We start from the raw sequence: 25,736 nt of genomic DNA, 5'->3' as shown, positions 1-25,736 counted from the left end.
TACACAACAATATTCAAGAGAATTTCATGAAGGATTGATGGCTTTTTATGGTTCTGTGTATTTTTGTATGTCAGTCACACGCATTTTTTTCAGAAATGGTTATATCGATTGAGACCAAATTTGGTGAAACGGCGGGAACTGTGAATGCCCACGTACGCAGTGAGTTACATCATTCTGCGACATTTGGTAGAAATCGCACTACTATTAACAAAGTTATAATTGGTCAAAATTGTCGCTTCTGTGTAAATTCAAGACTTTGAATGTGAATTATGTGAGAATATTCACTTTAACGTGATACTTGAAATTGGACATTTTCATATAATATATGCATATATTACGTGCTAGGTACTAATGAGACAAATGGCCACTGAAATCTATATATATAAAAGAAAGTGGTGTTAGTTACACTATTTATAACTAAAGAATGGCTGAACCGATTTGGCTGAAAATTGGTAGAGAGGTAGTTTAGAACCAGGAGACGGACATAGGGTACTTTTTATCCCGCTCGACCACGTTCCCGTGAAGTCCCTGTAAAACGTGGTATAACAAAGACACACCTGACATGGAATAACAAAACGCAATTGACAGCTAAACGTGATTTTGTCTATGGTTAAGTAGAAAATTTGATAATATAAATTTTGTCAGAAATATATAATCATCAGTAATTTGTATTCTCTTTGAATCATTATTAACAATGTCGCGACCAAGACGATCGAATCTTTCCCGGCAAAGCCGTAATGCAAGAAGGATACGAAGCATTGCGAATGAAGTGACTGAACAAGCACACAAGCTCGACTTCGTGCTTCTCAATCATAAGAGGAAAGCGAGGCAGCCCGTGAAACGGCTCGGTTGGCAATGGGAAATCGTCGAGTGAATAACAGAAATCAACAAGTAGATAATTTTCGACGCACAAGAAGAGATTTATCAAGTGCTGATTTGAATCGAGCAGCGTTTCGATATGATCGACGGGAAGTATTCCAAACGATAACCACGGAAATTAACGGCGGAGACCATGACTGGCAACGATGGTTATCCACTGTATCGCCGTCGATCACCCGATGATAACGGTCGAACTGTCACAACAAAAGTGAAAAGAATGGATTTCGTTGTCGATAACAGTTGGATTGTTCCATATTCGCCACTTATTTCCAAAACGATCAAGACACATTGCAACGTTGAGTATTGCAATTCAGTAAAGTCCTAAAAATACATTTGCAAATATGTCACGAAAGATAGAGATATGGCGGTTTTTGGTATCCAATCTTCCAATACCAACGATGAAATTCCGCGCTATCAAGTTGGTCGTTATGTGAACTGCAATAAAGCGATTTGGCGTATATTCGCATTCCCTATTCACGAACGTCATCCTATTGTTGCGCATTTGGCAGTGCATCTGGAGAATGGTCAACAAGTATATTTCACGGCTTCGAATGTTGCTCAACGTGCTGAAACACCTCCAGCGACAACATTGACCAGTTTCTTTGCGATCTGCCAAAGCGATCCGTTTGCACGAACTTTGCTTTACTGGGAGGTGCGACGTTATTACACTTGGAATTTTCAACGACGGAAGCAAGCCTATACGGTTCCTGGTTATAAGAATGTGCGTTCTACTGACGCTCTTGGTCGTATGTATACAGTTGTTGCTGGTAAATGTGCGTGGGCCAATGTCATTTGAGTGACTACGGACTGTTAATGGTAGAATGTTCTCAATATATCGTGCTGCAAGTGAAGAATTCAATTTACTAGAAAACGATGGGATACGACAATCGTTGAAGCCATTATTTCTGCATCTTCAAATCAGATACGCACATTATTTGCAATCATCATTTCGACATGCTTTCCATCGAACCCATCTAACCTGTGGCATAAATACAAGGATAATATGTCAGAAGATATTTGACAAATACCTGTGCGTTCCAGAAATCCCGATCTTGAGATGAATAAGGAGATACATAATCGGGCCTTACTCTTGATCGAAGACATGTGTTACCTTATGTGCGGTAGTTTATTAGTCAGGTTAGGAATGCCAGCGCCAAATCGCGAAATGAATGACGCATTTAATCGAGAATTGGAACGGTAACGTGAATATAATCACCAGGAATTAGTAGTTAAAACGAATGTACCACTGTTGAATCCCCAACAAAAGGAAGTTTATGATACATTAATGAAGGCATTTGGTGATGGAAATGGTGGTTTATATTTCCTGGATCTCCCTGGTGGAACTGGCAAGACATTCCTCATGTCAGTAGTGTTATCGACTGTTCGTGCGAGATCCAACATTGCGCTTGTGGTTGGTTCTTCTGAAATAGCAGCCACATTTTTTGAAGGATGCCGTACCGTCATTCAGCATTAAAATTGCTGATAAATCTTCAAACTATTGAAGAACCAAAATGTAATATTTCAAAAAACTCCGCAATGGCCAAAGTTTTATCAGCATCAAAAATCATCATCTGGGACGAATGCACAATGGCGCATAAACGTGCATTAGAAGCCACTTAGCCGATCATTGAAAGATCTACGCAAGGACTCGAGATGTTTTGGAGGCGCAATGATTTCAGTGTCTGCGATTTTCGCCAAACACTCCCAGCAATTCCAGGATCAACGGCTGCCGACGAAATAAACACTTGCTTCAAATCATCGAATCTATGGCGCTATGTGAAGAAACTCCAGCTGACAACAAACATGAGAGTTGCATTGCTTAATGATACATCTGCTGAAGACTTCTCTGAGCAGTTGCTGATTATCGGTAATGGTCGAGTACCTGTCGACGAATCGAGCGGATTAACTTTATTTCCTCAGAATTTCTGTAACTTTGTCTCATCGAAAGACGAACTTATTAACAAAGTACTCCCAAACATCATTACTAACTACAAAAATAATGAATCGTTGAGTTAGCGAGCAATTTTAGTGACTAAGAATAAAGATAAAGATGACCTTAACTACATATTTCAGAATGATATCATTGGAACAAAGCATTCATTCAAATCCATTGACTGTGTACCAAATAAAAATGAAGCCACCAACTCCAATTGAATTTTTAAACTCCTTGGATGTGCCTGGCTTGCCACAGCACAATTTACGCCTAAAGGTTGGCTCCGTAGTAATCATGCTTCGAAACATAAACCCACCAAAACTTTGCAATGGTACGCGTTTGGTGGTAAGTAAATTGATGAACAATGTGATTTACACGACGATACTTCAAGGAAAATTCGAAGGTGAGGAAGTTCTTATTCCGAGGATCCCGATGATCCCAACCGATATACCGTTTGAGTTTAAAAGACTTCAATTTCTGATCCGTGTTGCATTCGCCATGACCATTAACAAATCACAAGGTAAATCCTTGAAAGTTTGTGGTCTGAATTTGGAAAATCAATGTTTTTCACATGGTCAGTTATATGCGGCATGTTCATGGATCGGTTAACTGAAGAGTGCAACTTATTAAAAAATCATTGAAAAACTTGATAAATAAAAAAATTAACTTAATAAAATCATAAATCTGCTTAATTTTTGCCTCTAAAACGGAGCAAAGTTCGCAGGGTCAGCTAGTGTTTTTATAAAAGAAGTATACCAAACCTTTTATGCCTGAAGCGTAGGTCCGGTTCCGGTTTCCGGATTTGTTTCAATTTTAGTGTTGAACTTAAATGTCTAGAAGAAAATGCGGTAAGTCTAAAAAATAAATACTGGCATTATCGCCGTTCCGCGCTCATTAATAACACATCGTTCAATATGTCCCGGGACTAGCGTAGAAATGGCGTTAATAATGCCATTTATATACCAAGGTTCAGAAGTACCAACCTTCAGATAAGATGTGTCAAAATGTGCCAAGAAAGCTATAGTGGTTAAACTGACGCTACCTTTGCAATCGTGAAAAAATGGAACAAAACGAGTTTTGTGTGTTGATAAAACATTGTTTTCTAATGGGGAAAAAACACTGTTCAAGCTCAGCAATGGCTTGAAAAACGTTATTGGGACTCTACTCCGTCGAAAACAACCATTTGTCGGTGGTTTTCGACGTGAAACGCGGTCGTGCTGATACAAATGATGCGGAACGTTCGGGTCGGCCAAATGAGGGAGTAACTGCCGAAAACAGCAAGCAAGTATTGAAAATCGTGATGGGTGACCGCAAAATGCAAGTGCGCGAGATAGCTAAGATGGTGAACATCTCAACTGGTAGTGCGTTTACTATTTTGCATCAAAAATTGGCTATGAAAAAGGTTTTTTCCAAATGGCTGCCGCGTTTGCTCACAAGGGAATAAAAGCAACAACGTATCAATGATTCGGAGAGCTGTTTGGCACTATTTACTCGCAATAAACAGGATTTTTTGCGTCGATATGTGACAGTGGACGAAACATGGATTCACCATTTCACTCCGTACGACCGGTAAAAGCTGCCTGAAGCGTCCAAAAACACAACAGTCGGCCGGCAAAGTGATGGCGTCCGTATTTTGGGATGCGAATGGTATAATTTTCATTGACTTCCTCGAGAAAGGAAAAACCATCAATAGCGACTAATACATGGTGTTATTGGATCGTTTGAAGGCCGAAATAGCGAAAAAACGCCCACACATGAAGAAGAAGAAAGTCATCTTTCATCAAGACAACGCACCGTGCTACAAGTCAATCAAAACGATGACCAAATTCAACGAATTAGGCTTCCAACTGCTTCCTCATCCTCCGTACTCGCTGGATCTGGCCCCCAGCGACTGCTGGCTCTTTGCGGATCTCAAAAAGATGCTCCAGGGTAAAAGATTTGGCTTAAATGAGGAGGTGATCGCTGCTACTGAGGCTCATTTTGAGTGAAAAGACAAATCGTTCTACAAACATGGCATTGAAAAGTTAGAGAAGCGTTGGAATGATTGTATTACACTTGAAGGAGATAATGTTGATGAATAATAAAGAATTTTGCCGATAAAATGTTGTTTTCATAGTTAGTCCCGGGACTTATTGAACGATGTGTTAGCAATGTGCTCTCTACTTGAATTTTGTCAAGAGGTTACATCTTCTCGCAATGATTCTCTTTTAGATCGTTCTGTTTCTGGTCTTGAGATCGCGGAATTCTGACAGCGAATTCCAATTTAGCTAGCTAGAATCATAATTCAACTTTAAATAATTATTGTATGCAAACTCAGCATTTTCATCGAATAGTAGTTACTGAAAATGTAATGTGACGAAAGAATGCAAGCGGAAGATCTTTAGATCTCTTTAGATTATTAAAATTCATCGGCCTCTTATACAAAGTACTGAGAATTCCATGTTCGTTTTCCTCTGGTTGCATATTGCATTTCTGACTTGCTTAATGACATTGGACTGGCAATGAAATTAATATTCGCGTCCCGCGTATGTACTTCATGTTCAAGTGCTAAGCGGCATTTTGTGGCTTTATTTTAATCAGATGATCTTAACGAACACATACGAAAAGTAATGAACAATAAAGTACCCCCTACCACTTTGCTATTCATGGCACGAGCTCTTCCCAAGCCGAATATCACATTTTCCCATTAATTATAAAATTGCACGCACTATGGTTCCACCCATACAATTTAGCAGCCCGGTGGTCTTCAATAAATGGGCAAGCAGAAATGAATGGAGAGGGTAGAAAAGTCCTTTTTCGTCATCAAGTCACTGCATTGCACAATAGTCAGTTTAGTTGGTGGTGCTTTGTAATTAATTAATGGCACGCTCGAAACAGCAGTGGTAAGTGAATGAATAGTACAATGATGTGATGGGAGGATGATTGTGCAACCCTTCATTATCGCCCCCATCCGCAATGCATAGAGCCACTGCCGTTGTCGTCTTCGGGGTGTGTTTGACCAAAATCATTGGCGGCTATAGCCTTTATATATTTTGTAAGTAGGACCTTTTTGTGAGCGTCGTTGAGTGTTTCTGTAAAGCACGTTATCTCCTTCAATCTCCGATGATTACATTTTTCTTAACCCTAGGTTAATGGATGTTGGGAACATAATTTATCCCCTTTTACTATGAGTATAAGACAATAAATTGAGGCAAAAAATGCTGCTTCCTAGCAAGCCCTTCATTTTACGTGGGTTGGTGCTGCGTATACCACACTTAGTCACTTTAAAATTCCGCAATAAGTCGATTAAGGGAATATAAGGTTAATTTTCTTTCAAATCAACATTCAAAGTCAAACCCTTCTGAATGAGCAAAGGATCTGCTGAATGACTATTATTGTGCTACGTTGTTTCAGCCGTGACAATAGTTCAAGACTCGTTCGTCGCCGTTACCACGACAATATTCTGCCTGAAACCTCAATTTCAGCTGACTTTTTATCAAAGGTCTTCTCAATGTTTCTATATGCTGAAGTTTTCAAGTATTCCCAGGTGAATGTTAGAATGAATTCAAAAAAGTAAAAGGAAAACGAACAATAGAGTTGGGAATGAGTCAAGAATGGAACACAGGAAGCCAACTAACTATATTGTGTTATGGTGATGACGCGACGTGCAAGGAATTTTCAACATAGTGTTTTTCTGTCCTCTCTCCTACCAAGAAAAATGTTCTATGGCGAAAAGCTTGAAGCCAGAGAATGTTGGGTATGCATTTTATTGTGGTGAACTTTGCTTTTTCTTGCAATCCAATAGATGTCCTTTATTCCCTATATTTCAGTCAGATTGCCCTTGCTCATATTTGGCATTGATTCTCGAGAGTAGCTTACGGAGAATATTCTAGGGGAGATGAAGACAAAAACAGAAAAGATTGGAATGACAGGCATCAAGATACTCCAAACTGAAAGGGAAGCGGTCGCCTTCTCAAATCAGAGAGCAGAACAAGTATCCTCAAATAGCCGCGAGAAGGCTTTTCATCATTATGTATTGTCCTGTCCGCTATGCATATAAAAACTACACACAAATAGCAGTTGAAAGACAAGGATCTCGGAGTGAAGGTACAGCGCTACACAACTGGCGGGGTTGAATATGCTGGTTTGTTTTCCATTGTGATGATTTGTGGTTTCCTTCTTTCATTGACGCATTTTTCCGATACGGCAATCACCCGTTTCCACTCAATGAACGAACGCCATTCGACATTTTCCATATGATAACAGTGGCGTAGATATTCCACAAATACAACCTTGTTTGCAATTCATTTACTCCCCCGTTCATTCTGCGGGTTTTCTGTTGTTTTACACGTTTTTCCTTTTGTAGTATGAGCGCAGGGCTTCTGACGCTGGTTGCTTCCTGAGTGACTCGACAACGTGGTAGAAGTGACAGATTTATACAATGCTTTCTCCATGCTCATTTGTTTTATCAAGTTTTTGTCGTTGAACAAAGTGAATTTGATGGGTAAGAATGAATTCGAAGGCGAAGTGCAGCTGTCGTAACTGGTTTCGATTGATTGAATGTGAAAACTGTCGAGTTTTTTGAGACATTTGGTAGAGGTAGTAACGTACTTCTATTGATATCAAACTGTGGTATTATCCAGTGGACTCGTAATACAAATATTATTTGTATATATTAATATATGTATGCATATTACTCGTACTTTTAATCAATTGCCTAATAATATAAAAGTGGAGTTGGTATATATATATATCCGCTTGAGGTTTATAGATTCCGAAACCGTTCAACCAATCGGTATGAAATTTGGTACATACACTAGTGTTCAAATAAATGGAACTACTTATTATTAAATTGAATGGTTATAAAGAGAGAATAAGCAAATATTTGCTGATTTAATTTTTTGTATTTTGGAACTAATAATGTTTCTGATTGAAATTTTACAAAGTTATCAACTCATGATAATCAAAAGGCAAATTCTCGTTTCTTCCGTGAAATTAGTCACAAAATTTAGGGAGAGAAAAATCGAAACAAATTTATTAAGGGTTTGGGCCTTTTAAAACAATTGGTTGAATTCAATTATTTTATTTAAAACTAAGAACAGAATATAAGCGAAAATGAAATATTATGGGTTATCGATATATGCGGTTCGGGAGTTTAGCTCAGACTAACTTATAGAAAAAAGCAAGCAAAAATTTTGATTACAATCACATAGACTTCAAGTTGTATGTGTAAAGAAAAGAGAAAATATTACAATAGGCAAGTATCAAAAAGAATTCAACATCCTCCCGCCGCCAAGTTAATTAATTAATTCACTTCTAATGGAAATAAATGCTGAATTGATCTCTTCAAGAGAACTCCATTATGAAGACGCAGCTCGCATGAACGGATTCGGTTGTCTCGGCCGACAAATACCCTTTCAATAGTCGCCAGCTTCCAAAAAAGCCGTGGAATAGAAGAGTCGTGTACTATCACAACATCGCCGACTTTCAATTCACGTGTAAATTTTGTAGGCCCATGATGCGCTGACCGAAGTAATTGAACATATTCCGTCCGAAATCGTTTAAAAAATGAATCTGCGAAGCGAAATCGTGCCTTCCACTTAGCTCGAATGTTTTTGTCGGCTTCATGAAACGAAGCTGTTGTTAAGCTTGAAGGAAAAGTGCCGAGCAAAAAATGAGCAGGCGTTAAAGGAGAGAGGTCGCGTTCGTTGTCACTAACATAGGTAAGTGGTCGAGCGTTAATCACGAATTCCGCTTCAGTTAAGTAAGTATATAGCTAGTCAAAAGTTAACGTAGATCGCTGAATCGCTACTTTTAAAACGTCTTTAACGCTTCGTACCAATCTCTCCCAAAAACCGCCCCACCAGGCAGCTCTTTCCACAATGAAACGCCATTTAACGTTGTTTTCTGCTAAATAGTTGTGGAAAGTTTCAGATTGTATCGTCGTCCTCAACTGTTGAAACTCCAATGTCGTTCTTTTAAAAGTTTTTGCATTGTCCGAATATATAACGTTTGGTACACCTCGTCTGGCAAAGAATCGCCGTAACGCTAGCACACAAGACTCTGTGGTCAGATCTGGCGTCAATTCTAAATGCACGGCTCGTACAACCGCACAAGTGATAAGCAATACGTAAGCCTTCCGGTTGCTCTCATTGACTTATTTAATGACAAAATCTTCGAACACTTAGGAACCAATTGCCGGTTGCTAAGAGCATTTACTTCTTCTTTGAAAACTTCAAATTGAACCCTTTTTATCCAGAACAGTTCTGCTCTACGTAGTTCATCCGCAGTCAGGTGCTCTTTGAAACCTACTCTCTTTCGAAACAGGTCAACGTATCTAAGCACATAAGCTGTAACACGAAGAAGCCTCCGGTATTTGCTGAATCGTTCAATTTGTATTGGATTATCAGGTACTGCATAGTCAGATTGAGTGGTCGACTGAGGAATAGTTAAAAGGCAAAAATCAACTGCGGTCATCGGAGTTTCGAAATCTTGGTCAGATATGGGCCACTCACTAATGTCGTTGTATAACCAAGACGGTCCGTTAAGCCAGGTCTCGCAACTCAGTAGAGTTTGTGCAGAAACACCCCGAGTTAATAGATCTGCAGGATTGATTGATCCTGGGCAATGATTCCAGTTGTCGTTAGCGGTTAGTTGCTGAATTTCTTGAACTCAGTTGTAAACGAATACATCTTTCTGGAATTTACTGCTATGAATCCAGTATAAAGTAATTTTTGAATCGGTCCATAAATATATTGAATCGAATTTCACTCTTAATTTCTCAACAAGATAGCAGCGCATCCTAGCGGCTTCCAGATCAGCACATAGTTCCATTTTGGGTAGTGTTATGCGTTTGTCACGAATAGGCGCAAGTCGACTTTTTGCATATAAAACCGAAATGCGAATGGTTTCATCCAAATTCCTACTTCTGATGTATGCAACAGATCCGTAAGCTTTTGGACTCGCGTCCGCGATGTATGTAGCTGCTTCTCAACTTGATGTGGTGAATCGAATACATAGCGAGAAATCGTAAGGGCTCGTAGTAAATGTATTTCGGATACGCTTTTCTTCCATTCGTGTAGCATTGATGCCGGTAAAATTTCATCCCATGCCAAACTTTGTTTCCAAGCCTCTTGGAAAATGAGCTTCATTTTTATGACAAATGGTGATAACATTCCCAAAGGGTCATAAACAGATGCTAACGTTTGAAGAATGGTTCGTTTCGTTACTACATCGTAAGATATCTGTTGACAAAGCTTTTCCAGATCCACTGCAAGGGTATCAATTTCCATAAACCATATGAGTCCTAACACCTTGTGTTTTGAAATATTGTTGCTTTCATTTGTATCGAAAATTTGCCTTAGTTTCTCGTTGTTCGACTTCCATTTACGTATGTTCATCGATGCTCTGGACAATATTTCACGTGTTTCGTTGAACAATTTTACAGCGTCTTCAAAATCGTCAACACTTACGATTAGGTCATCCACATAAAACGATTCTTTTAGTAGTTCACAGGTTTCAGGAAAATTGATTGATTCATCCTCCAAATGTTTCAACAATGCTCCAATCAGATGAAACGGGCTGCAGGTGACTCCGAAGGTTACCCTATTCATTTGAAGAATGATTATTGAAAGCAAATCATCCAAGGATAAAATCCAGAAAAAACGATGTACTTTTCGATCCTTTTGTGCCAGCTCTATCTGCAAGAAAGCTCGTTCGATATCGGCCGTAATTCCATGTTTGCCAAGCCTGAAGTTCAAAATCATTTTTAATATGTCTGGTAAAAGGTTTGGTCCTGACCACAATAAGTCGTTTAATGAGGGGTTACCACCAGATCGTGCTGATGCGTTAAACACAATACGCGTTTTTGTGGTCTCTCTTTCCTCCCGATACACCGGTCGATGTGGCATAAAATAAGTCCGTTCGTTGGTTTTTTCTGCTTCATCGCAAATTTCTGCAACACCACTTGAAATCATCTCCCGTATGATTTCATCGTATTGCCTTAGCTTTTCCGGATCCTCACTAAGCTTCACCAATGAACGTCGAAATCCTTTGAGAGCGCCACCGCGGTTGTTATCAATAGTGCATTCGTCGTTTCTCCATAGCAATGATGCTTCATATCGCGTGCCATTTTTCCGAATTTGTTTTTCGATAATATCATCCACTTGAAGCTTATGATGATTTGATGTAATATCGTCAACAACCCATAATCGTTCAATCCGATCAACTAAAGATTCAAGTGAGTTGTCCTCAATTACACCAACATTGAGATTCGTAGATGTTACTGACGTGCCTTGGGTCGATATAGGTCCTTGTAGTGTCCATCCGAAAATGGTGTCAATGGCGACAAGGTTGTCGGTTATTCTTTTGAAGTCGTCTTTTACTATGGACCAGTAAATATCGGCCCCTATTAACATTCCGATTTCGAATTCCGTTTCATTTAAATATGAAGTATCCGCTAACTTAAGGCCAAGGATATCCAATTCTATGCTATGAACATACTGGAATGCAGTAAAGCAAATTTCTGGCACGACTATAGCCAGGATTTCGATCACCTCGCCTGAATGTAAACTACGTAGTTTAATTCGAACGCGTTTAAAGAGCTTTGGCTCAGAGTTATTCGAATCTCCAAATGGTAGAATACGTAGCTTAACGGTATCATGTGTGTCGAGTTGTAGTTTTGTTACAATGTTTTCTTTGACAAACGTACGCTGCGAGCCACCATCTAGAATTATTCGTACTGGCACAGAACTTGAATTACTCGAAGCTATAATAGTAGCCGTTTGAAGAAGTACCTCTTCTGTTTGCAGTAAAGCTGATGCATACAATGTTGTTGTTGAGCCACAAGAGTTTGTTGCAGGTGCTACCGTTGTTGTTGAAGGTGCTACTGTTGTTGAATTTTTAGCTTTAGGTCGGTATGTTGGGTCGTGCATAGACGTAGCATGATTACTTCCACAAAGAGAACACTTTACACGTTTATTGAAACATCGCTTAGCATTGTGTCCCTTTTTGGTGCATTTGAAGCAATACCCCATGCTTTTCAAAATTGTCTTCTTCTCTGCAAGCGATAACGTCGTTTTACAATTTTCCGTTAAATGACTGTTTCATTTGCAAAAGCAGCAAAACTCAGCTATGTTCGTAGTGGTGAGTAACCCAGCAGCCGTTTTACATGTATTTGCGACTTTTGATGTTCTCGTTCTCCGGTCATTTGTCAGCTCGGCCATTTCGAGAGAGGAGATCTCTTCTTTAATAAATGACAGAATATCATTTAGCTGATCACCACCACAACTACTGTGCTCGCTAGTACCCACCGATAGTGATGCATTTTCGTCTTCGATTGAACGTGCAGCTTTATCTTGCTTACTCGGATGTAGCCTATGAAAATCGATCACTAAATCATGAGGCAAACAATGCAAAATTAAACTTCTCAGCATTATAGAGTACTGTGACGATGGAACATTAAGTGCGGTAAGTGACCTTGTATGGGCTCTTATGTCTGTGTATAATTTCCTCAATTTTGTCACGTCATGACGAGAGTTTATTCGAGAAAGGTTCATCAGCTGCTGCATCGTATGATCGACGAGCTTATCGACGTTTCCATACCGTTCCAGCAACAACGAAACAGCCGAATCATAGTTGGCGTTTGTTGGTGTAAAACCAGCAATTGTATCTGCCGCCTTGCCAACCAAATGATTTGATAAATAATTAAATTTATCAGCACCGGTTAAATCCGTTCGGTCATGAACCGCTACACGAAAGCGTTCCCAGAAAGGGAGCCACTCATGAAAATGACCACTGAAAACTTTTAACGAAAGTTTTGGCAATTTAGCAGAGCTAAATGTGTGCTCCTTTTTTCGTTCAATACTTAGGCTAGATGAAGATGAAGTGTCAAGATTATCGCGGCATTTTCGTAACCGTTTAAGTCTCTGGTTTAGGTGCGATAAAATGTTCGCGGCTTTATCCTCATACTCGTAAATCGTTTCAAATTCTTTCTGGCCATTTTCTAGCTTTATAGAAGGTCGAATTTCATCATTGCATTTTCGTAACGTACCCAAAACTGAATTTATGCGTTCGATAAAGCTCACAAGTTCGTCTTCAATAAGATCAATGTCTTCCGTTTTATCACTTTTGGAATCTGAGCTGTTTAAATATTCGGACGCACTATTTGTTAATTTCGTTAACTGCCCACGATAAACCGCTCGTTCCGTTATGTCCATGTTTATTTTTTTTTTTCACTTCGTTTCTTCCGATAAAGGTATTCCGACTTACGTTCCCGGGTTTCGGGATTTTAAAACAATTGGTTGAATTCAATTATTTTATTTAAAACTAAGAACAGAATATAAGCGAAAATGAAATATTATGGGTTATCGATATATGCGGTTCGGGAGTTTAGCTCAGACTAACTTATAGAAAAATGCAAGCAAAAATTTTGATTACAATTACATAGACTTCAAGTTGTATGTGTAAAGAAAAGAGAAAATATTACAATAGGCAAGTATCAAAAAGAATTCAACGGGGCCACTGTAGCGGCCTTTATAAAGGTATAAGACGTGAATTAACATTTTTATACTCTCATATGTGTAATCAGTATTAATTATTTTTTTTTGAAGCAATGCAAAAGAGGGGAATCCTCTAAATAATCAGCAGGCGCCTAAGGGAAATAAAGGCGATCAGGATATTCTGAAAACCAGCACCAATAGTTCAGAAGGAGGTAAGCATACAGCGAATGGTGGAAAGTTGACCAGCGTTTCGAAGTCCAAGACGAACGAACACGATGGATGGATTAAAATTACCAGCAAAAAAGCGAAAGGAAAAGTAAAAGTGCGAACTCGTCCAGATGCGATTGTTATCTCTCCGCGAAGGTATGCACCAGCAACATTGATCGATTTGATCGATGCAGGAGGTTTGGGGAGAAGGACCATATTGCCAGGGAGTGCAATAGGAGCCCCAAATGTCTATCGTGCGAGATGAAAGTGGGACAAGATAACCGGCATATTGCCGGAAGTGGTAAATGTCCGGATTTTAGGGTCACAGGATACCTCGAGCAGGTCACGTGCGAATCTGAGATAGAAACTGGCATCATATGGGTCACAGATTCGACTGGTGGAGTAGCGATATGGACTTGCAGTCAACAGGTCGTACAATATACTGCAAGTCAGGCAGCCAGTGGCTTTGAGTGGGCGAAAATAAGTTGTGTATATGTATACAGTTGCTACGCCCCACCAAGTTTGACAATGCCTGAATTCGAGGAAATTCTTGATAATCTTGTCCTCAATGCTAGGGAATTTTTTTGATTGCTGGTGATTCCAATGCTTAGGCTTTTGAGTGGGATAGCAGAGAATCAAATGCAAGGAAGCGTACTATAGGCTAACGAAGGTGCTGTGAACACTTTTCAGAAAGGAGGGTGAGGTTTGGTTGTAGACCTGACCTTTGTCAGCCCTGGCGCGTGGTATGCCCTGTTGCGTCAGCAAACGTTACACCTATAGCGATCACCAAGCAATCTTCTTTGAGACATGTGTCCAGCCACAGGGCAAAAACTCATCATGCCCGAAACCGACAAAGATTTCAGCCTGGTCTGCAACACAGCGATCACCAAGCAATCTTCTTTGAGAGATGTGTCCAGCCACAGGATAAAAACTCATCATGCCCGAAACCGACAAAGATTTCAGCCTGGTTTGCAAAAGCTTTGGATGAGCTGACCTTCATAGAGGTGTGGTTAGATCAACTTGATAAAGAGGGTGCCTCTAGGGAAAGAGCCGTCCATGTAGCCCAATGCATCGCGAAAGCATGTGACGTGTCCATGCCTAGGAGGTGCTCGTTTTCCAGTAGAAAACCGGCCTTCGATCAGCCTGAAGGGCGGCTCAGAGGGTGATAGGTAGAGTCGATCAGGGGCAAAAAGAGTGCGCCTATAAGGCAGCCCGCAAAACCCTCAAGCTCGCTATCCAGCGAAGCAAAAGGAGATGCTTTAAGGAGCTCTGCTCAGAAGCGGACGAGGGGGAGTGCCTACAGAATCGTGATGGGACGATTCACAGGCCGTTCATTTTCGCAGATCGCAGATCGCAGACCGGATATGTTCGATGTGTTGTTTGAGGCGTACATGTCCGGGGGGGGGGGATATTTCCAGTGACATGGAAGCGGCAGAAGTTGGTACTTTTGCCTAAGCCTGGTAAACCAACCTTATACAGACCCACATGTTTTTTGGACACTCTGGGAAAATGTTAGAGCGGGTAATTTATAATAGATTACTCCCGGTTGTTGAGAGCCAAGGCGGTCTTTCAGATCGGCAGTATGGATGCCGTAAAGCCAGATCAACCATTGATGCCATCAAATTGGTTACTGGCTTGGCCGAAGCAGTAGTACCAGCAAATATTGCGCGGTAGTATGGATGTGAAAAATGCATTCAATTCGGCCAATTGGAATCTAATACGCAAATCCCTAGTGAAGGTGGTATTCCCGCCTATCTCGCTGCTATCATCGATAGTTACTTAACTGAAAGGAGGCTCTGGTATGACACCGAGGGCAGACCCCGTTGTTTCTGTAGGTGTCCCGCAGGGCTCCTTATTGGGCCCACTACTGTGGAACATCATGCACAACGATGTACTTAATCTTCTCCTTCCGGGGAAAACCACAGACGACATAGCGCAAAGCATCTCGAATATGCTGAGTTATACTTAACCAGGGCAATCAGTGCTGTTAGAAGTTAGCTAGAGAGCTCTGATCTGACACTTGCGGAGGAAAAAACAGAAACGATCCTAATCACCAAGTGTCGGAAGAGAAATTACGCCTGTATTAGAATTGGGAATCGTATCATCACCAGTATTCGACCATCGAATACTTGGGGGTGGTGATAGACAGGAAGCTCAGCAATGCGTGCAGTATGTTTGTGATAAATCATCCACTGCTAGTATGGGCCAGGTTAGGATGGGGCCGAACGTGGGAGGGCCACGGCATATTTCTAGGTTCTTTATAAGAGGAGGTTGGCGTTGCGGATGTCAGTTAACACTAACAAACTGAGTCCAATCTTCAGGAAGACGGCCCTGAGGGTATGCTCTGCCTTCAGAACTGTCTCAGATGATGCAGCATTCGTCATCTCTGGAATGATGCCATCTTGGCAAATGAGACGGCGAATATATACAATGCGAAGGTAATCTTCCCTCATCCCAGACGAAGAAGGCTGAGAGGGTTTTAGTGGGTAAAAATCCCACACACTAAAGTGTCTTTTGAAGATTTCTACCTCCTCAAAACGACAGACAGACAAACGGACAGACAGACAAACGGACAGACAGACACCGACTCGATTCTAATAAAGTTTTATTTCACTTAAAATCTTCATAAAAAGTGATACTAAGTCATAAATAAAATATAAAATAAAGATTAATAAGAAAAAAAATTAAAAAAACTTTGAACACATTGTTCCGGTGCTGTGTATTTACAGTGTGTGCTTTTAGTTATGGACAACATAATATCATCGTTCAACATTTCATAACTAACGAGATTTCATTAGGAATCTCGCACTTTATGATGGCTTAAGTATTTCTTCTCTACTTTCCGAACCTTCATCAAACTCATCCACGAAACCAACCACACTATCATGCATCGTACTGTGTGCCTCGTCTGATCATTATCTTGTTCTTAAAATTTGACCGTAATCCAAGTAATCTTATCATAACTCAATCGGCTTATCACAAGCCTGAATAGAGAAAACGAATGTACATAGGAAAATGGGAAAAGGAAACCCGGAGACGATACCGGTGGTGAACTTTTAGGGAGCCAAAGAGATATTTTTCTCTGTAACCAAATTGGTAAATTCCACACATTCACGAAGGCATTTAACGAAGATTACCTTTCGGATCGATAGAAGCAGTTTCCTGGCGTCATCTTATTTGCTTGGGCTTTGGTCCTCTGGATCAGTGTTGACCTTTCATGTATTCAACATGTTCAGATCTAGATAAAGTTATATGTAGTGCTAAGTATAGTCGATATGTGAACTGATTTGGAAATGATTGAGTTGTGAATAGGAGCAATGGCTATGAAGAGCAACTAGGGAGTTTGAGTGAGCTATATGGATTCTGAGTTTTATGGCAACTGGCTGGAATTGCTGGCCTTTCGCTTGCTTGATCCAACTGGCAACACGGCATCATTTAAAAAATGTGTATTTTTATGCGTGACGGGAAACCAGGTAGGTGACTACCTTCAAGGTAATCAAATGACATTGAGGCAAAGAGCATCGAAAGAAGAAACAAGTTCCTATCACTGAACCCGGATAATTCGGTGCAGGACCTTGAAAACGGGGATTCATGAAAGAATAATTTAGTAAAATTCATGCCTAATAACAATGGATGTATAGGTGTAAAATAATATCGTCCGAACTGGGCTCAATCAAAGGTGGTAAGGTGGTAAGGTGGTAAGGTGGTAATGATGGTAATAGCATATTATCTGCAAGTTCTAGATGTTGTGTTGCATCTCAGTTATCTGTAAGACTGGAAATTGAATGAGGCTAGAACCTAGGCAAATAAGTGGATAATGCAAATAGATGTGACTGGCAGATTATATTAATCTGTTAGGGGAAAGTCGCGTCGCGTCCTTGAAGAGCTATTGTGCCCGCTTTACTGGTTATGGTGTACCTATTGATCATAGTATCTCAAGCAGGCCTGTAACCGTTAGGAACTTTAGTATGTTCCCTACTTCCAGATCTTTCAGCTTTGCATCTCGTATTAAGTGTTCTCCCAGATGTCTCCACCTACTTTTCACAAGTGTCGGACACTGTCCCAGGACGTGTATATATGTTTCGTCCTCCTCCTCACAAAACCTGCAGGCAGTGTCCGTAGATATCTCTAGCTTCCCTAGGTGATAGTTCAGCCGACAATGACCAGTGAGAATTCCCACTATGATTCGGAGGTTCTTTTTGGTGAGGTTTAAGCAATCCTTTGTACGCATGGGTTCGTATCCCCCAATAAGCACCCTGGACTGCTCCATCCCTGGTAGGCCCGCCCAGTATAGTTCCCTCAACCGTTTCTCTTCCTTTTGTAGATTCATGAAACCGTTTCCGATTCCACAGAAGGGTTCTGGCCCGTGTAAAGGCGTCCCTGCTCCTTTCTTGGCTAGTTCGTCCGCTGCCTCATTGCCTTCCAACCCAGCATGGCCTGGAACCCAAAGTATCCAGACCTTGTTGGACGAGCCGAGTGTGTTCAGTATCTCAAGGCATTTCCATACTAGTTTAAAGTTCACCTGGTTGGACCTAAGTGCCTTGATCGCTGCTTGGCTATCGGTGAGAATAGCTATGTTCTGCCCCCTGTAGTTCCTTTGCAGATTAAAGGAGGTACATTTGTCTATGGCGTAAATTTCCGCCTGGAATATGCTAGTGTACCTGCCCATTGGCTCAAAGTACATTTTCCTTGGACCAATGACACGGCACCCGCTCCCTCTGCTGTAAGGGATCCGTCAGTGTACCAAGTAATCAGTTGCTGGTTTAAGCCGTATGTCGCAGCCACGCTCTCCCAGGCAGATTATAGGTGAAAGAGGAATGAACAGAGGGTGATAACTACTCCCTCCTTAAAAAATCTATATCCCATAGATTAGAAAGGCAAGGTAATGGGTTGAGGATGGGATTGAAACAAGTCTATAATGGCACGAGGATGAGAATCTGATAATATTTCTGTATTCCCTTGATTGCTGTTACAGAAAAAGGACAATAGCTAATAATGCTATTAAAATAATAATTGTTGAATCAGAGGCAACAGATACGACATTATTGAATGGGATATTCTTCAATTTTTTTACGTTATCCAGATGAAGTTTATGTAAATATTCAAGGTTTATCTTCATCTTCTTCTCGGTTAAATTTTCATTTAACACTGAGGGTAAAAAATCGAATATTCTAATTTCAAAGTTGGTATACTTAACTCCGTTGACTAGGATCGTGTCATTTTGGAAGTTGACCAGACAGGTGCCGTTTAAGGTTCTAGAGGTATTTTCATATTGAAGTGTACCGTTGAAGTTTGTCAAATATACCGTGTTCACATTAATGATCGCATAATCGCATTTCTACCTTCCAGAATTTGCACGAGGCAATCAGTTGGGAGAAGCTCCGGCAGTTGTTTCCTGCGACAAATGATTACACTTTGGATTTCAGAGCAAGTCCCACTTATACCGTACTTAATGTTTGACGTTAGGAACAAAGCGGAGTACTTCAGATAAACCATCTTATTATCTTTTATTGTGGGGCGGATGAGAACGTGATTAAAATTTGCGTCCTATGTTTTGGGTAGGCGGATAACATATAAAAGGAGTGATTTTTTTTACCAAAACCATGGGCTCCGCATACTCGATAGCCTGAATCTCATTTTTATAGGGGAGTGACTTGGTTTCAAGAAGAATTTCCTGAATGTCCACCTCGTTCAACAAAGTGGAGTTGACTATACCCTTTTTTGCTAGCTGCCAAGCTAGGATTATCTCCTCAATTTCATCTTTAACAATTAGCATTTCATTGAACAAAACATTTGCTCAAATTTATCGTTGTTAAGAATATCGATATTCGCGACGATTCCATTATAGCTATCTATTAGTTCTGCCGAGACTTCCGTTAAATGTTGATTAATTACATATTGCTGATTACTATTATTTACAATACTATTTTGGCTTTTGACAATTTTGTCCCAGTCAGTAGCATCCGGGCTCCCTGCAAGCCATTTCCATGCTGAGCCCAGCCAATTAATTGATCGCTTTAATCTGTCAAAATCCGCGCACGGTTGTTGTCAGCCAACAGAGCCTATTTCAGCTTACAAAAACTGTTCCGCTCGAAACGTCTCACCATAGGGTTAAAGCTCTTACTGTACAAGACTATGATCTTGCCAGTCGTCATGCATTCCTCGGAAACTTGGGTTCTTAGCAAGAAAACTTGCGAACTTTTGGCCGCGTTCGAGAGAAGAATCCTCCGAAGAATTTTTGACCCCCTACATGAGGATGGACGATTCCGTAGCCTACACAATGACGAAATCTATGAGCGATATCATGACCGGCGACCGGTTGTGGATAAAATCTGGCTCAATAGGTTACGGTGGGCGGGTCACTTAATCCGTATGGATGAGGATGATCCCACCCGGAAAGTCTATAAGGGCAATATCTATGGTAGAAAAAGAAAAAGAAGACGAGGCAGACCCTGCCTAAGATGGAGCGATGGCGTAGGCCAGGACGCCAGACAGCTTTTAGGAATATCGAATTGGTGGACCTCGGCGCAAAACCAGGATGTCTGGAGTTCCTTATTAAGGCAGGCCTAGACCGGATACCGGTTGTTGCGCCGTTGATGATGATGATGATTATTCGCTCAGTTGCGCAATGTTAGTATCTTTTGCGAGGGCAAACGGAAGCAGAATGGTCGATATTCGCATTTTTATTTTCGCAAGCACAAATGGATCCTACTTGATGTAATATTAGGTTGGGGAAAAAGTAATGTCGTATTTTGTCAATAGATGGCGACACTTAAACATATCTTGTGTTGTATTTATTGCATCGGGTCATACTATACGGCGATTTGAAGACGACAATCTGGGCTACAGGTGCCTTTTTGACAGTTTTATGATTGTACGCACAGCAGATCTACTATAGGCAGTACCCACACTAAAATGACCCGGCTTGCGAATTTGCTGCAGAAGCTCATATGTACACATCAGAGACGCTAAACAAGGAAAAGGCATAATCTTCGTCAAATCGTATTGGTAAGAGAGAGATCGGTGAGCTTTTGCTATTCTGGTACTACGGCGTACTTACCCATATAGCAAAAAGTTTTTTCACGTATTCACTTATACATAAGCAAAAACTTGCCGATCTCACCAATATATTGGCAAGTCCGGGCGGTATGTCAAACACAGCTGATCGGATTTTCGTTACATCTCGCTCATGCTCAAGGGGGAAACAATTTGAAATCGTGCGTACTCGCACTGATTTCCCCTTTGTGGAGCAAGGAGGAGTGAGGTAGCTGTCTAGTATCTAACTGTGATCGTACGTTTCAGTCTCAAGTTATAGCGCGTCAAAGATGGAGTCCACCAAGCAAGAAATTCATCATATTTTACATTTTTACTTCCTGAGAGGTAAAAATGCAACGAAGACGGCCAAAAAAATTTGTGAAGTTTATGGGTCCGATACTGTAACGATTCGCACAGCACAGCGTTGGTTCGATTGATTTTGTTCTGGTGTAGTGGATGTCGAAGATACACCCCGTACTGGTAGGCGTAATCGTCGTAGAAACCGATAAAATCGTCGAAATAATCCAAGTAGACCGGCATGTGAGTATTCGATCGATTGGCCAGGTACTGGGTAAGGTCCATAAAACCGTTTGGAACCATTTGTAGAAGATTGGACTCCAGAAAAAGCTGGATGGTTGGGTGCCACACGAGTTGACGGAAAAAAATCTCTTGGACCGAATCAACGCCTGCGATGCGCTGCTGAAACGGAACGAATTCGACCCATTTTTGAAGCGGATGGTGACTGGTGATGAAAAGTGGAAAATCTCAAGCGAAAAAGATCGTGGTCGAAGCGCGGCGAGCCGGCCCAAACCATCGCCAAGCCCGGATTGACGGCAAGGAAGGTCTTGCTGTGTGTTTGTTGGGATTGGAAGGGAATCATCCACTATGAGCTACTCAACTATGGCCACACCCTCAATTCGGTCCTCTACTGAGAGCAACTCGACCGTTTGAAGCAGGCGATTGACCAGAAGCGACCAGGATTGGTCAATAGGAATGGTGTTCTGTTCCACCAGGACAACGCTCGGCCTAACACATCTTTGATGACCCGCCAGGGCTTGCGAATACTGGCTGTCTGAGTTTTTTGCAAATAAGTAGCGGGGGGGGGGCTTTATAAGAGGGGGATAATGGAGTTGCATTCTAACTTAAAATATTAGTTTTATGTGATCCGATGCAAGACGATTATCTTCGAAATTCCTACTGGGTGCCATGGAAACAAGTTCAGGATGAAGAAATTATTAACGAAAAAGTTATCTAGAAAGTGCAAGCAGATTTCCGGCATAATTAAAAGTGAAATTTGACTCACAATTCATGTCCAATTTTACAGTTTTTGATAGCGGCGGCACTACATGTCCATTGCTGGCTTGGCAAGTGTACACCTGAAATGGAAAAAATAAAAGCGTTATAAACACTGAATTAAATGGAGTAGTCTTATGATGAGCGTTGAGACCAGAAAAAATATTATCCAGCCTTATTTTCTTTTTTCTGGTATATTACCTGTCAGCTCTAAGTTAGGATCATAATTTGAAAATTGTTGGTCCAGGAGAGTTTCCGTCCCCGCCGTCTACCATAACAGAAATTATTATGCATATAGAGAGTTTCGCCTCACTTGATAAATTTTTACAGAGAGGAAATCATTAACGTCTTCCACTTCGGCTACTTTTCCCAAGTCATTCGCGTCTATCCAATGTTGAAAATACCTGTTCCACCCCATAAATCTCAAGTTAGTTTTAGAGGTAGGTGTATCAGGGTCATTTATTCTTATTGTTCAGCCATTCGTTCTCAAATGCTGGGTTACTTTTATATGGGATAGAAGCTGAAGGAATAGAATAAGAAGAAAAAACCCGACCTCTTTGGTTGTTTCTCTGGTCTGATAAAAATTAATACATTTCTGGAAGGATTCAGTAGAAGGGGGAATAGGAAAACCATCGGACAATTTACTTTCCAACCACTACCAAACATTCTATAGCTTAACAAGAATGTTTATAGCTTGTGCTGCTAAGCGAACCCGAAAACCTAACAAAAGTTTGATATTGTTAGGACATTTTCACCTCTTACCGAAAAATACCAATAATACTTAATGGGAAATTTCTCTTTTTGATTCGTTTATTTCAAGAGCGGGTAGCGGCGATGGTAGACCAACAAAATGAAAGGATAGGAACAAGCACCGTTGTAACTTTCACTTCTTATCGAAAATATAATACATTGGAACCGTTTTTTTTTTTGGTTACTTATTGTTTTTGCCCTCGTTTTAGTTGTTTTCTGTTTGGGGTCTGCGAAAGATAAAGATGTAATTAATTTCCCTCGTTGTCTTTACATTTTATATTTACATATACATTTATATATATAACTTTTATAGAAGTCTGGAAAGAAAACGCTTGAAAAGACGATGGGTTTACATTATAAAGTCCACATTAGGGAATACCTAGAAGTTTTATGCGAATATAGGTTCCTTTTCGACAGAACGAGAGCGAATTGTTTGTGTGCGATTTTTGTTAGTTGATAAAACACTTGATTCCAAAAATATTTTTGACGATCTAATAAATTTATTTCCAACGAAGCAGTTGTTGCCACGCTGGTATTGTTTTTATTTTTTAAATTTTAACCCTTCAAGAAAATAACCCAAAATTCTTGATTCTGGTACTATAGCCAACCGGCTCCTTTATACTTCATTTAAGTCAGTCAGTTAAGGAAATGATTTTTTTACCGAGCGATAGCACCTTCATAGTGGAGACAAAAAAAACAAAAGTCTAAGCAAAATAGGAATACGTTTATACAATTGCCGTAAATCCTATGCAGAGCTTACTAGTAATGTGCTTCAATTCCCCCCCCCCCCACAATTTGTCGAGGAGCTTGCACTTATCTTTTACTATTTTACACCACGTCGTTGTAGAGTGACCCACTCCGCCGGCTATTCTGAGAGGATAAGTCTCATTGCATGGCGTAATCCGCAATGCAGTTGTCGCTCTTTCTTAATGCATGTCCTATCCACTGCCGCTTTCGCCATCTAATCAACACACTCACGGGCATTTGACCCGAGCGACTCATTACAAAGGCCTTTATGATAAACTGGATATTCGGGACGGTGAAAGAGATTTATATTGACATGTCAAAAAGCGGAAACCAATATACACAGGATATCGATTATGTACTTGGGTTATGATATTATTTGGTATGCATTGCGGCAAAATTGAGTGCCAGAGGAAATCGTGCGTCTTATAACACACGTAACTACAGGGGGCAGAACATAGCTATTCTCACCGATAGCCAAGCAGCGATCAAGGCACTTAGGTCCAACCAAGTGAACTCTAAACTGGTATGGGAATGCCTTGAGAGACTGAATACACTCGGCTCGTCCAACAAGGTCTGGATACTTTGGGTTCCAGGCCATGCTGGGCTGGAAGGCAATGAGGCAGCGGATGAACTAGCCAAGAAGGGAGCAGGGATGCCTTTATACGGGCCAGAACCCTTCTGTGGAATCGGAAACGGTTTCATGGCTATGAATCTAAGAAACGAAGAAAAACGGTTGAGGGAACTATATTGGGCGGGCCTACCAGGGATGGAGCAGTCCAGGGTGCTTATTGGGGGATACGAACCCATGCGCACAAAGGATTGCTTAAACCTCACCAAAAAGAACCTCCGAATCACAGTGGGAATTCTCACTGGTCATTGTCGGCTGAACTACCACCTAGAGAAGCTAGGGATATCTACGGACACTGCCTGCAGGTTCTGTGAGGAGGAGGACGAAACCTCTATGCACGTCCTGGGACAGTGTCCAGCACTTGTGCAAAGTTGGTCGATACATCTGGGAGAACACTTAATACCAGATGCAAAGCTGAAACTTCTGGAAGTGAGGAACATACTAAAGTTCCTAACGGTTACTGGCCTGCTTGAGATACTATGATCAACAGGTACACTATAACCAGTAAAAGGGGCACAATAGTTCTTCAAGGACGCGGTGCGACTTTCCCTTAACAGAATAATAATAATAACACACGTAAGGCAGACACTTTCAACGTGCCCTTCGCGGAGCTCGAAGTCTATTTTCATTCCCCGATTCCCAGGCTTTGCCGAAATTATAATGGAAAAGAGCTTGGTCCTTTTAACTTCCCTACTTTAAGTAGTTTTAAACGTAGGATTGGCAAGCTTTCTCCTCCTCCTGAGGACAATAAATAATTGGAATTTTCTGTTTGTTGCCCGTTAATTAAATAAATAAACTCGTGTCCTCAGTTGAGTTGCTCTATCCCGATCCGAATAGTAAAGCTCGGAGAATGCTAGGCACGCCAAAATCGCTTAATGTCACTGTTGGTGTTCATTAACGAAGCGCCCTTTCATAATTCCTCTTTGTTCCTGCTACGGATATTATCACACGAAACATCGAATATCCAGCGCCATACACACTGCTCTAAGCAGATTATGTTTCTCTGATATCTTATAATAAAGCTGGTCTCGAACAGTTTATCCAAAAGTGAAGCGATCGCCTCTGTTGCGCGATGTGCGACTAAATTTTAATAAAATAGAGTTTTTCATACTTCACTCAAATGAAACAGTGATATCGTACTGAACTATTTGAATATCTTGGATCAATGACCCCAGCTTAGATATAGCAGCGTTCCAGAACATAATAATTGATTCGTGCTTCATGCCTGTGGATATAGCATTGGCTTTTCTTCATCATCAACGACGTAACAACCGGTATCCGGTCTAGGCCTGCCTTAATAAGGAACTCCAGACATCCCGGTTTTGCGCCGAGGTCCACCAATTCGATATCCCTTAAAGCTGTCTGGTGTCCTGACTTACGCCATCGCTCCATCTTAGGCAGGGTCTGCCTCGTCTTCTTTTTCTACCATAGATATTGCCTTTATAGACTTTCCGGGCGGGATCATCCTCATCCATACGGATTAAGTGACCCCCCCACCGTAACCTAATGAGCCGGATTTTATCCACAACCGGGCGGTCATGGTGTCGCTCATAGTTTTCGTCATTGTGTAGGCTACGGAATCGTCCATCCTCATGTAGGGGGCCAAAAATTCTTCGGAGGATTCTTCTCTCGAACGCGCCCAAGAGTTCGCAATTTTTCTTGCTAAGAACCCAAGTTTCCGAGGAATGCATGAGGACTGGCAAGATCATAGTCTTGTACAGTAAGAGCTTTGACCCTATGGTGAGACGTTTCGAGCGGAACAGTCTTTGTAAGCTGAAATAGGCTC

The 25,736-nt window shown here is 41.0% G+C and overlaps 1 protein-coding gene across 1 annotated transcript in view; it reads right to left on the bottom strand.

Annotated features, from left to right (window-relative positions):
• Window positions 1-25,736, bottom strand: part of LOC119655241 (hemicentin-1) — a 199,375-nt gene that overhangs the window by 74,150 nt on the left and 99,489 nt on the right. Inside the window, exon 5 of the mRNA XM_038061026.1 lies at window positions 21,836-21,908. Within this exon, the coding sequence (XP_037916954.1) occupies window positions 21,836-21,908 (73 nt within the window). The remainder of the gene's footprint in view (window positions 1-21,835; window positions 21,909-25,736) is intronic.

This window comes from Hermetia illucens, chromosome 4 (assembly GCF_905115235.1).
Source record: "Hermetia illucens chromosome 4, iHerIll2.2.curated.20191125, whole genome shotgun sequence".
NCBI classification, from domain to species: domain Eukaryota; kingdom Metazoa; phylum Arthropoda; class Insecta; order Diptera; family Stratiomyidae; genus Hermetia; species Hermetia illucens.
The sequence above is the reverse complement of the archived record's forward strand: the minus strand, read 5'-3'. Positions and strand labels throughout refer to the sequence as shown.